General features: G+C 42.7%; 1 protein-coding gene across 3 annotated transcripts in view; it reads left to right on the top strand.

Annotated features, from left to right (window-relative positions):
- The window catches only part of DISC1 (DISC1 scaffold protein), a 352,717-nt gene that overhangs the window by 103,234 nt on the left and 236,049 nt on the right, over positions 1–13,434 (top strand). For all 3 annotated transcript variants that reach the window (XM_072755974.1, XM_072755975.1, XM_072755976.1), the window contains exon 5: positions 12,614–12,743. In XM_072755974.1, the coding sequence (XP_072612075.1) occupies positions 12,614–12,743 (130 nt within the window). The remainder of the gene's footprint in view (positions 1–12,613; positions 12,744–13,434) is intronic.

Below are 13,434 nucleotides of genomic sequence, written 5' to 3'. Positions count from 1 at the left end.
AAACCACTGAGCCACCTGGGCTGCCCTCTGACCTGATTTTTATCTGTCATCTGATTTCTGTCCCTATCACTGCTACAGTCAGCAATAATGTTCTGTTAGATTTAAAGGGCATTTTCACTTCATATTCTGCTCTGTATCACTGCATGGTCTGGAACTTTGAATCAATCAAATTCATTCCTAAGACTCTCTCCCCTAGGCTTTCAGGACTTGCCCTTTCCTGGTCTTCTTGCTACCTTGCTGGCCATTCTTCTCAACCTCTTGTGAGCATCTTTTCCTCACCCTGTCTTCTTGATATGGTTGTTACTCTGTCTTCTGTTGTAGCCTATCCTGTCTTCTCACTTTACATATTCTTATTCTGGATGATCTCAAATACTTCCATGCTTCCAGCACCATTAACATACTAATTTTCCTCAAATTGATATCCCTAGCCTTGATCCCTCTCCAGAGTTCCAGTCTACCATTTGGCTTTTATTGAACATCTCCTTGACTTTTATTAAGTTTACTATATCTTTATTCTATCCTAAAAAATTTACTGTCTTTTATTTTTGCCTTTACTAAATTTATCTTTAAATTATTAGATTTATTGGCCTTCTCCTCAACCAGCCCCTTCTCCTACAGCACCAACCTCAGGGACTTATGTCATTTACCCAGTTACCCAGGTGGGAACTCTGAGACATACATGGCCCCTCCTTTTAACTTACTTCCAATTTCATTGTTCATCCTATTGTCTAACCTTATCTCATTCCCGCTTACGTTGCTCACTCATATGTCACTCAGAATTTCTTTCTTTCTTTCTTTCTTTCTTTCTTTCTTTCTTTCTTTCTTTCTTTTCTTTTTTTTTTTTTTTGGAGAGAGAGCACATGCCCATCTGAGTGTGTGTGTGTGTGTGTGTGTGTGTGGCAGGGGGCAGAGAGAAAGGGAGAGAGAAAAATCTTAAACAGCTTCCATGCTCAGTACAGAACCGAATGTGGGACTTGATCTCATGACCCTGAGATCATGACCTGAGCCGAAGTCAAGAATCGGATGCCCAGCCAACTGAGCCACCCAGACGCCCCTCAGAGTTTCTAATCTGGATTATCACAGTGGTCTCCTTGCTGGTGTTTTTGATTCCAACATTATTCCTTCTCATTCACCCTACACAGCACCACAAGTGGAAATATCATGTCATGCCCAATTGTCCTCAGCATCCATGCTGATTACTTAGCATGTCATCCAAAACTTTTCCAATCCAGCTCCTGCTCTGCTTCTCAGCAGCCCAGAATTTGACTAGCCCTTCACCAGCTGCAATCCACACTCACTGAAGTATTAGAAATCACCTACATGTTGTGAATGTCTCTGGATTCTATGATCTTGCACATGCCCCACTGTTAATTACCTCTTACTCTTTGTTTGAGACTCAGCTCAGCTACCATCCTTGTGAAGCCTTGTCCTGAAGTCACATCATCTCCCTCTTGAATTACTGGAGCACATTTAATTACCTCACCCCTGCCTTGGGTCTTAAATAAGTAAATCTATTTCCATGAATATTAGTCTACTCTTCAGACTGTGAGCTCCTTGAAAACAAGACTGGGTTGTATTTCTCTCTTTTTTTTTAAAAGATTATATTTATTTAGTTATGAGAGAGAGAGAGAGAGAGAGAGAGGCAGAGAGAGAGGCAGAGGAAGAAGCAGACTCCATGCAGGGAGCCTGACATGGGACTCGATCCTGGGTCTCCAGTATCACGCCCTGGGCTGAAGGCAGTGCTAAACCGCTGAGCCACCAGGGCTGCCCTGTATTTATCTTTTTATTCCTGAAGACTAGAACAGTGGCTGACCCCCAAATAGGTATTCCATAAACATTCATTGAATGAATGAATATGATCATATGTGGACGTATCTATATACAGGTTCACAAAGATACATGTGAATATCTATGGAGAGAGAGAGAGAGAATCTTCACTCTAATGTGGTTCAGTTGCCCTAGAGAAAATGCTCCTTCAGCCTTGTTTCCAACATTTCCAGCAAGAAGAACTTTTGTAGTATCTTGATAGAACCCTAGATTACAGGTCAGACAGCCTCCCTTCTGGTCCCGTCTCTTCTTACCAGCTATATATGACTGGGCGTAATTTCCTCACTTCTTCACACTTCACTACCTTCATCAGAAAATGAGAGGGTTGAATTGGATCACTATTTCCAAACTTCAGTTATTTATGCATAATTGTGGCTTTTCTTCACCAAATTCACCCATCCTATTATTAACACAGTTAGAAAATAATGACTCAGGGCGCCTGGGTGGCTCTGTTGGTTAAGTGTCTGCCTTAGGCTCAAGTCATGATCCCGGGGTCCTGGGATCGAGCCCTACATCGGGCTTTCTGCTCAGGAGGGGGTCTGCTTCTCATTCTTCTTCTGCCCCTCCCTCCTGCTTGTGATCTCTTTCTCACTCTGCTCTCTCTCAAATAAATAAATATCTTAAAAAAAAGAAAATAATGACTCAAAATCAACTTTTAGATTTTTCTAATGCATATTAACAGAATTATATAGTTATTAATAATCTTTAGAAAGTTATCTTTCAATGCGCCAACTGCCCAGCTAGCCTGTGACGTGTCCTCAACAGCATTATTTGGACTCGGGTTTCCTCTAAACCTGGGACTGTGGCTGCAGTTCTCACAGGGGCCACCAGGGGTCATGGTGTGGGGCCAGAGCTCACACAGCCTGGAGGAGCCAGGACAGACCAGGGCAAAAAGTTTCTCACAGGCCAGGAGATCTCTCTGAATCATGGAGGAAACAGAATACTTTCTGATGAACGATGCTTTTCCTGTAGAAATGAAATAGTTGTACCAACATGGGAAATTTTCAGTACTTATGAATAACACAAATAAGTGCTTTTTGAGATCCCTATTATTTGAGAATCTGATGATAACTATAGACTCCTTCCATTACCAAACCACATATGTACAACCATGCAAATGATTGCACGCAGTTTCAGGAGACTTGCAGGTCTTCTGAGGCTCATCCATTCACTCTTTGGGGGGGGCATCTTTTTTGGGAGGGTGTCTTTGCGTCTCAGGTTAAGAAAATTTTGTTTAGAATAAGATTTAAGGAAATGTAAACACCCAAGTACAATCAGGTGCTGTACTTCATTTTTAGTTTTTATTGTCACTTTGTTCTTAATAATCTGCATTCAACTTTTTAAAAACTACTGTTTAATTCTCTGAGACTCACTGCCTCTCAGCATTTTGGCTGAGATCAAGTGTAGTTCTCTGAGTCTTGTGGTATCACCCTGAACCGCACTCAGTTTCTTCAGGTCCTTTCTGCAGCCCAGAGAGTTTCAGCTGCTGCCTTTGCGGGCTAACCAGGCTTTTCTAACGGCAGGTACCAGCCCTCGCATGGTGTGGCACCCTGGCCCGGTTGGTGGTCTTACCCTAGTGGATGGTCCCACGCTGCTCAGTAAGATAACTGGTTCAGGGGTGTCTCTAGTTAGCAGAGGAACAAACACTCTGTGGTTTTACTATTCTCCAGTCTCTGTTGTGCTCTGTTGAATACATCGTCCTATTTTTTTTTTTATATATATCTTGGGCAGATAAGACAAATGTTTGGGCCATTTTCAGTTACCAATGTTCATCCAGCCCAGCCTAGTTTGAAACTTTCATTGTATATCTGTTTCAAGTCTCTCCCTGTGCATTGTCTGTAACCCTCTTCTTGCTGGTCATTGCTGCTCCCCTGGCTAACAGGCTGGGACACCTCGTGCACATAGGCATGGTAATTGCCTTATGGCACTCATGTGTCGGTTCTCTAGACAATACCACAGGCCTTCCCCACTGCCCAGATCCTGATGTGAAATGCAACCACCCCCTTTTAGATATTACTTAGCCTATTTCTGTAGGTCCCCTTGTCCAATGGGCACACTTTTTGGGAAGATAACTTTTGCAATGTCTATTTGATTCATGGGAAGTTCACATGTCTTTGTCATACTGAATGGTCAGCACTCAGGCTGCCTTGTTATAGACCCCTCTGCCTTGCCATGGCTCTCCAGTTTCTTTGTCCCTGTTGAAGGGCCAGTGATACATCAGAAAGTCTGTTGTGTAAGTACATGTTGCAACAGACACTTGATGCCCCCTGTGTCCCAGTCCCTTGGTCTCCCTCCGATTTTCACTCCAGCTGTGGGAAGTTTTTTCCACTTCAGGCACCCAACAGGGATATGTGCCATGGGGCTTTCTGTGAAGCTTGTGAGGACAGGGAGTGGGTAATGTCCCCAAGGGTGTGGGAGTTGGTAGATAAATGTGCCAGCCTACCCAGTCTCTATGGGGATAGTTCTGAGGTATGTTCCACATACCTCAGATGTGGAGGTACCTCAGATGTGGAGGTTTTTTTCCAGATATGATTCCTGGTGGGATTAAGCCCCAGTTGCCCCTATGGTGCTCAGCTCAGTAATGTGCCTTTACTGACTTTTCCTGCATCTTGCTCCCTCACTCTTAGTTTCTTGGGACTCACTTCTCCAGAAAATAGCCCAAACTCAGATCCTTGTCTCAGACTTTGTATTAAGACAACCCAAATTTAGAAAGACATTCATGTAGGAGAATCACATGTCAATCTTCCTGCTTGCAGGACACTTCCAATCTTTATGAGCAGGTCCACTGGATTTTTTTGTTTCTGTTTAGTTTGAGCGGGAGCGTTTATTCCCTCTTTGCCCCCATGTAAGACTGGGGAAAGGAGGAGAAGAAGCATCTTTCATGAAAACTCTATTTCCTACATGGCCAACGGGTATGTGTGTTGAGTGCTAGTTGATTGTGGTAGCGTTGCTTGTGTAGCCCCCAGGGTAGGGCACCCTACTCTATTGTTAGAATTTAGAATGTAGAGTGTGTGGGCCTGTGTTCTTCAGCTTTAGCTTCTTATTCTGGAACAACTGGAAAATCACATTTCAATATCCTGCTATAGCAATGATCAGAAGGGAACAGAGGGGCAACTATTCCTGCTATATCTTTTTTTTTTTTTAAAGATGTTATTTATTTATTCACGAGAGGTACGGAGAGAGAGAGAGACAGAGACAGAGACAGAGACAGAGACAGAGACATAGGCAGAGAGAGGAGAAGCAGGCTCCCTGCAGGGAACCCGATGTGGGACTCAATCCTGGGACCGGGATCACGCCCTGAGCTGAAGGCAGACGCTCAACCGCTGAGCCACCCAGGTGTCCCTCTTCCTGCTATATCTTTCCTTCAATCAAAAGAGTTATTTTTTTCTTTCTCCTAAGAGAGAAGTTTGGCCAACTATCACACATATGACTGATAATTTTCTCATTAATATTATGCATTTCTCTGACTATATATCCCATGTATTTTCCCACCGGACCTTCACCAATATGTACTTTAAAATCGGTCATACTCACAACTTAAATTCCGTGTGTGTGTGTGTGTGTGTGTGTGTGTGTAGGGCATCGTGCAAAATATCCTTTATAAAAGACTGTTTCCCAGTGGATAACTTAAAGCACAAGTAGACAAAATATAACAAAGTTTAAAAACAAAGATAGACAATGGTTTTCCAATGGGGCTTATCAAGGCAGAGCTCTGGTTTGCCTGTCCAAATATTTCCTGCTCACATACTTCCTTTCAGGTGGGAACAGGGGAGATAAATGTTTGTAGTTGGTGATGCTTCTGGACTGAGTCATGTTTCCTCTGACCAGGTCTTCCTCTGTTCCCTTTGAAACATGTGATTCTTTATTGTCATGTCAGGACCTTCCCACCATGGTATTTAGGGAAGAGACAACTAGCTCTAAGTTCACAGCCTGGAATGGAGATACATTGTGTAAGTTGAGAAAGTAACTATTATAGATACATTTTACAGAGGTATAACACAAGATGCCTATGTTATGGTAAGATGTAACAATGGCTATTCTTACCAGAACACACCAGGGTATGTTTCTGAACCTGAATTGAGGCTCAAGGTCAGGAGTCAGATGTCACTAGGATGGCGTGTGTTGCACTCCCAGGAAACCCACTACTGACCCCTTTGTCATCAACTCGAGATAGGAACAGAAGAGAAGAATAGATGGGATGAGCCACAGAATACTCCTCAGAAGTTGTTTTAGAATTAGTGGGTTATAAATATCATCTTCCAGATAAAGGTCTCTCATGCCATCCTCTTTGCTCAAATTCAACTGAAGTCTGTCCTAAAGCCAGTTGTGTTGAGCATAGCTATTATAAACCCAAACAAATATTCATGTGCCCCTCTTTGCAGGACAGTCATTTCTGAGTGGGGTAGGACTGTATAAAACAATGTTGCTAGATTTCCTAAGGAATATGACTTTTACTCCATTCTCTTTACTCTTCAGACCCAAATCATAGGTATATATATAGGCAGAACTGTACAGTTATCTGAATTATGCCAGGCATTTTTACAGGATTTGTACTATCACAGTGGCCTTACTAATTTATGACACTTTGTTGGATGAAGAAGCTATTTCCAGACTTAAACCATACTTCAGTGATTCGATGACTGGCCCAAACCACTTCTTTCTCACCATCTTCCCAAAAAGGGAGGGATGGAAGCACAGAAGTCATATGACATAAATTTGTTTGAATGGTCATCCATGGGGAGCAGCAATGAGTAAAGGTGTTCAGAAGGGCTGTACTTGGCTCTTGTTGTCAAAAATAGTCATCTGAACTCAAGTTTTCCAAACTGTAATAATGAAAGCATTGGCCTTGGTAAATGTTGTTTTTTTTTTCCCTTGACTAAAATTCTTTGATTCCAGAAGTGGCACAAAATAGCACTTTTTCTGGCATTGTGAAGACTGGTATTCCTGTCTGAGAAAGGAATCTTCTGTGTTATATGTACAACTGTCTAAACCATGGGCACTTCCATGAGCCATTCTGATACGGAATGTCCTAGCAGGTGTATTGTCTGGCCTCTCCTCTGCCCTATAGCATTCTCACTCCCCATGTTTCTGAAGGCAACCCTTAGAGCAAAAGGAGGGTGCTGGAGGCTCTAGGGACTCAGGGTGCTGCTAGGGAGTAGGTGGTGATGTAGGTTCATCTCAGGCACACACCCATTAACCACCTGGCTCTGGAAATGTTGATTCCCAGAGGGCATTTCATTCTTTTCTCATTATTACTGAACTACACATGCACAAAAGTCACGTGGTATATGGGGGTCATTGGGATGAGATATGCTCTCACTGGTTTCAGTGATATAGGATCTTACTTAACAAATTGGGTTTTTCCTTTAAATGGTTAGTGGAAAAGACAAAGGAGAAAGGCCAAAGGATATTTCCAGCACTGAGCAGCCCCAAATGGGGGCCTGTAAGAAACTGGGAGGTGGAGAGCAGGATCTTAGAGACCCCCGAGTCCCTGCTGGCACCCAGGGCTGTTCTAACATTCCAACCCTCGTGTTGTTAATTCTGGCCCCTGAGGGATTTGCTCATCTTACATACTGATTAGTTTATAGCAGCAATGCTAATTTGTACTGACATTAGGGATTACACATGGAGAATTATTAAATATAAAGGGAGCAACATGATAGAAGGAAGAGGGAGTATGGCTCAGATGACTGAACATCTCAATGATGGAAACCTGTCCCCCGCTTCATTACGGAGCTACAGTGTGTCCTGGGGCTGCCACACAGCCATCTGTGGATGGCTTTCTACACCTGGAGTCAAAGTGTATGAGACAGAGAGAGGAGTTTTGGTTAATCACAGGGGCTTTTCTTATGGATTAAGTAATGAATGTGATTAACAATAATATGGAGAATTCCCAGTTCTGCACCTGTAGCTCCTCTGTAGCTAATTTTCAATTCTATGTTGATTTCCTTCAGTAACTCCCAACCTGACCCAGATGGTATCTATTTAGGAAATTCAGGAAACTCTTAGTATTTGCATAAGCAGAGCAAATGGAGAAATAAATTAGTGCAAAGAAATGATCCAAATGCAACAGAAAGCTGAATGTAAACGACTTCTGGATTTTCTAGGCCGTGGGCTCATTAAATCATTCAACACATATTTGCTAAGCCCCTACTCAGTGCGAGCACTGGGAACCACACGAAGTGAGCTGGGTCTCTCCCTTCCTTAGGCTCTCATTCCGGAGAGAGTGGCTATGATGGCTATGTGACAGGCCAAGACCCTGGAGCCCAGAGGTAGGAAGCATGTCCCATTCCCACAGATGGCAATAGCTGATGATGGTTTTGTTCTAGAGACTTCCTCTTCTGATCCATGTGAAGATCCTCAGAAACATTTTCTTTTTCATCTTCATTACCCTGGAGAGGACACTGTGTCCACTGGACATGCACACAGATCTCATGTTCCCTGCAAGTATGGGGACATGAGGGACAGCAAACAGACATCTCCCTGAGGTTAGAGGGGCTCTGCCTCCTTCCTCACACCTGATGCAAGGGTGGGGCCTGCACAGAGCAGGTGCACAGTGCTCATTTGGTGAATGAACTGATGGTGACCCCCATAATCAGCCACACAGGGAAGGCATCATTGTCTTCATCACCATCCTCATTTTAAAAACGAGGAAGGTAAGGTTCAGAGAGCTTTGATAAATCCAAGGACACGTAGCAAGAAAAAGGTAGGACTAGTACTCAAACCCTGGTCACCTCCCTCCCTGTCATTCTCAGCTGGCCCTGCTCAATAGCGAGCAAGGGGACTTAATCTGTGGGTGTGGGTGGCACAAGCCTAGAAACTAGGAGGAAATGGAGCTGATAATCTTGCCAAGAGCCCAAATGGCACACTGTCCAGGAAAGGCCAGAAAGTGGGGATCAGCAGGATGCATCCCTGACCCCTCGATTCTTCTGCTGGTTCTCCTGGTGGCCAAGAGCAAGTCACTGAATCTCCTCTGCCACTGCTTCCTCAGTGACAAAACTGTGATAATAATATGTTCCTCCTTGGTCTGTAGTGAGAAGTGAGTGTGCTAAAAGTGATGTGTCCAGTGTACAGAAAATTCTCTGTTCGTACTAGTTTATTATCATCAGATTAAGCATTTTTTTTTACAATTATTACTGTGATTTGCCTTTACACACATGAATCAGAGTAACAGGTCTTAAAATAAATTTCTAAATTGCAAGGTCTGTTACAGTAAGTAAGTGGTTTTGAGATTATTCAGAGAACCCGAATCTGTGTCAGGCCCACAAAAATACCAGCAAGGTTCCCTTTTCTGTAGCTGCTGCTTCCCAACTTAGAAGAGCTGAGGTGACATATTTTCTACCATTGTTTCTAAAAATAGTAGTGCTGCTTCATTGCAGTGCTTGGTGGGCTCACTCATTTGTAAATGCCACGTTAAGGTTTAGGAAGTGGGAGACTCACTCTTACCTTGGAACTCCTATAATAATTGGTTTGAACCTTGGGTTGAGCATTTGTCTATTACCTTGTATTTTCCTTTTGGTGTGTTTGCCTTCCCTGCTCTTGTGCAGGAACCAAGTCTTGTTTACTGCTGGGTCCCTAGCACCAGGGACGAACCACAGCACAGGATGGGTGGGCTTAATAGTGTTTTCTTTTTCTAAATGAATGAATGAAATGGGCTGGAAGTGAAAGGAGATGAAGAGCACAGATGTTAGGATGAGTTACTCATTCCCTCCCTCCCTTCCTTCCTTCCTTCCTTCCTTCCTTCCTTCCTTCCTTCCTTCCTTCCTTCCTTCTTCCTCTTACAGCTGATACAATATGCTACATTAGTTTCAGGTGTATGATTTAGTGATTTGACAAGTTTATACATTATGCTAAGTTTACCACAAGTGTAGCTACCATCCATCCTATTACATGGCAATTACGATATCATTGACTGTGTTCTTTGTGCTGTGTCTTGTATCCTGTGACTTACTTATTCCGTAACTAGAGGCCTGTACCTCCCTCTCTCCTTCACCCATTTAGCCCAACATCCCACCCCCACCCCTCTGGCAACCATCAGTTCATTCTTTGTATTTATAGGTCTGATTCTGCTTTTTGTTTGTTTATTCATTGGATATTTACCCAGAGAAAAGGAGAACACTAACCTGAAAAGATGTATGTACCTCTATGTTTATTGCAGTATTATTTACAATAGCCAAGCAGCCTAAATGTCCATAAACACACAAATGGTTAAGAAAAATGTGGTGTACACACACACACAGGAATATTAGGCAGCCATCAAAAAGAATGACATTGTGCCATTTGTGACTGTGGATGGACAGAGGGTATTATGCTAAGTGAAATAAGTTATACTGAGAAAGACACCATATAAATCCATTCATAAATGGAATCTAAAAAAATGAGTTGCTCATTTTCTTTTCTGAGAAACATGGAGGGAGTGAGGCTCTATATGATTGTACAAATAAGAACAGGAAGCTTCATGTTCCTGCTTGATGAGCCCTGAAAGTCAATACATGTGGCAGCCAAGTTCTAGCTATCTGGAAGGAGATTCCAGGGGAGGAAGGGACAGGTGTCCTTTATGCCTCAGACTATCAGAAGCTATAGACACCTACTTTGCCCTTGACCTTTATTTCAACCTTTATTTTGTCCAAGGGCTATGACAATTGGCTATGTGAAACTATTTAAGTCAATAGTATAGCTACTTAGTGTATATGGTAGAAAGCATTTCCACTATAGTATTAGAAATAACATATGCTCATTATAGAAAACTTAGAAAATAAAAAATTGGCCAAAAGAAATAATTCTATGACCCAGAGGTGAGAGCTGATAACATTTTGGTGGATGTTTTCCTATATTTTATATACATTTTTTTTACAATAGTTGTTTTGTATTCTACATATTATCATAATAGCTGATTGAAAAAAATAGCAATAGATAGAGATCATTTTCCAGTGGTTACATCTTCTTTGGTGACCTAATTTTAGTGGCTGCATAACCCTTCTTTGTGTGGCTGTGCCATGGCTTACTGCTTTGCTCCTCATTTGGGGACACAATTGTGTATTTTCAGTTTGGGGCTACTAAAAAATGTGTTATTTTTATAGCTAACCTTTGTGCACATCTGTAATTATTTACATATGATGAATTCTTAGAAGTGGGAATATAGGATCCGAAGTTATATTGTATTTTATGCTAAATTCCTTTTCCCTTCTCTCACCAAGCAATGATGGTTCCTGAAAACATTTGCCGCTTAAGTGAAAAGTGATATTTTGTGTTGTTTGGATTTGCATTGAAAAGTGTTTTTGATGGTAAACATTTTCCTTAACTCTTTGTAATTCCTTTGGTTGGATTTTAATTTATTTTTTATTTAAAAAAAAGATTTTATTTATTTATTCATGACAGACACACACAGAGAGAGAGAGAGAAACAGAGAGAGAGACAGGCTCCATGCAGGGAGCCCAACGTGGGACTCAATCCCGGCTCTCTGGGATCACGCCCTGGGCGGAAGGTGGCGCTAAATCACTGGGCCACCGGGGCTGCCCCTTTGGTTGGATTTTTAAAAGACTTATTCATTCATTTTAGAGAGAGAGAAAGAGAGAGAGAGAGAGAGAGAGAGAGAGAGAGAAGGAGCATGAGCAGGGGGAGGGAGAGGGAGAATCCTTGAGCAGACTCCCTGCCAAGCAGGGAGCCTGATGTGGGGCTTGATCCCAGGACCACATCATGACTTGAGCTGAAACCAAGAGTCGGCCACTGGCCACTTAACCGACTTAGCCACCTATGCACACCTGTTTGAATTTCTGATAGATGTGTTCGTCTTTATCTTCTTGGTTCGATAGGACTCTTGAAATTAGAAATATTTTTCCTTTTTTATGGTACATGGTTGGTAATATTTTTCCCAACTTGTCATTTGCTTTTTTAGTTGGTGATGTTTTCTGAAACTTAGTTTCCTTGAATGGTTGACATAGGTTTGACATAGATTTTTGCTTAGGGTATATATTTTTTTCTGTCCAACTGCATCGAGTTAGAAATTGAATACTTTAAGGATGAATTTGTCATCCGTTAAGGGTAAATGTCTTCAAGACCCCTGCAAAGCCTCAATCAAGCCTGTGCTGCATTTCCCCCAGCACTGCTTTGACCAAATGTGCCAGCTCCTGACAGAGCCAGATTTTAAGTGGTTTTTGACAGTCTTTTAGCAAGCCTTTTCTGAGAAGCTCTGACCCAAGAATCTGTGGATCAGTCACAGCTCTTTTTAATCTCTGCAGCCACGACCAGCCCCTGGCATTTGGCTCTGTCTGAATGATCAAGCCAGCACTGTCCAATAAAATACAATGCAAACCATAGACATGATTTCAGATTATCCAGTAGCCTCACTAAGTAGATGCAAGAAGAAGCAGGTGAAGTTAATTTTACAAATATATTTAATGCAACTCAGTTCATCGAAAATATGATCATTCCAATATGTGATAAACATAAAAATTATAGAAATATTTTGCACTCTTTGTTTTCATTCGAAGTCTTTAAAATCTGGTGTGCATTGGACAGTGTCAGCATGTAGATAGTATATGTGATTAGGGGCCATAGGACGGGACAGGGCAGGCCTAAAAATAGCAGTCTGGCTTTGGGTAAAAGCAAAATCCCCAACAGAATGTAATTAAAACAGAAACTTACTTTAGGGACCTAGTTCCTCTGACCCGCCAAAGATGAGAACAGCTGGTGGCCACTTTGTGAAATTTCTTTCTCTGGACAGTTTTGTAGCTCCAAGGATTTCAGTTTCTTCACATCTGTATTAACATGCATATTGTACTTTAAGGGCCTGCAGTGATGACCCCCATACCACCCCCAGGATGGAGCCGAAGCTGTGGGAGCCCACTGCTCAGGACACCCTGCGTGTGTCCATCACCAGACGAGACTGGCTTCTTCAGGAGAAGCGGCAGCTGCAGGTGAGCAGGGGAAGGATGCTCAGAGAAATGAGAGCTTTGGCCATCCACCCATGAAGTCCAAAAGAGAGAGATGGGTGGAGTTGGCTGGAGGGCTGGTAGGAATCTCATTCCACAAAGAGGGGTTGAAAGCTCAGCGGTGTTTGTGCCCATTTTCAATATTCCTCTTTACTTTTTGAATATGCTTTCCTTGTCTGCCAGGCCAATTTGTCACCTCTGATCATTTTGATCTTTATGAGGTTCTTTTGAAAGGCAGGAAGAAATGTGTTCTGTGAAAATCCTTCATGGAAAATTGTATTGAGTTGAAGTGTGAGGAGCAGTTGTCAGGGGGCAGAGTTGTAAGTGTGGGCTGGGCAAGGCTAGCGTGTCTGGGAAAAACCAGTAGATATCACATGAAAGTTCCAGATTGGCCCAGAGTGGTGGGTAAAAGTTCGCCAGGAACCGCTCAGGGGCTAGAAGTCTAGATGCAACACAGAGTTAAGGCAGGAGGCTATCAGGTGCTCTGGAAGTGGACTCCCCCTTCCTGAGGCAGGGACCCTTGAAGTTGGGTCCATACCACCTGGAACCTAGGGGCTCGAGACAGGAATGGAGGGTAACAAGGCAGCATCTATGGAAGACAACGTGACTTCCAGGAAGAGGATGGGTCTTGAACACCTGAGTGCAAATCTTGGTTTAGGTTCTAAACAATGGAGTG

This window comes from Vulpes vulpes, chromosome 4 (genome assembly GCF_048418805.1).
Source record: "Vulpes vulpes isolate BD-2025 chromosome 4, VulVul3, whole genome shotgun sequence".
Taxonomy (NCBI): Eukaryota; Metazoa; Chordata; class Mammalia; order Carnivora; family Canidae; genus Vulpes; species Vulpes vulpes.
Note: the sequence above shows the minus strand (reverse complement) of the source record. Positions and strands in the feature narration are given on the sequence as shown.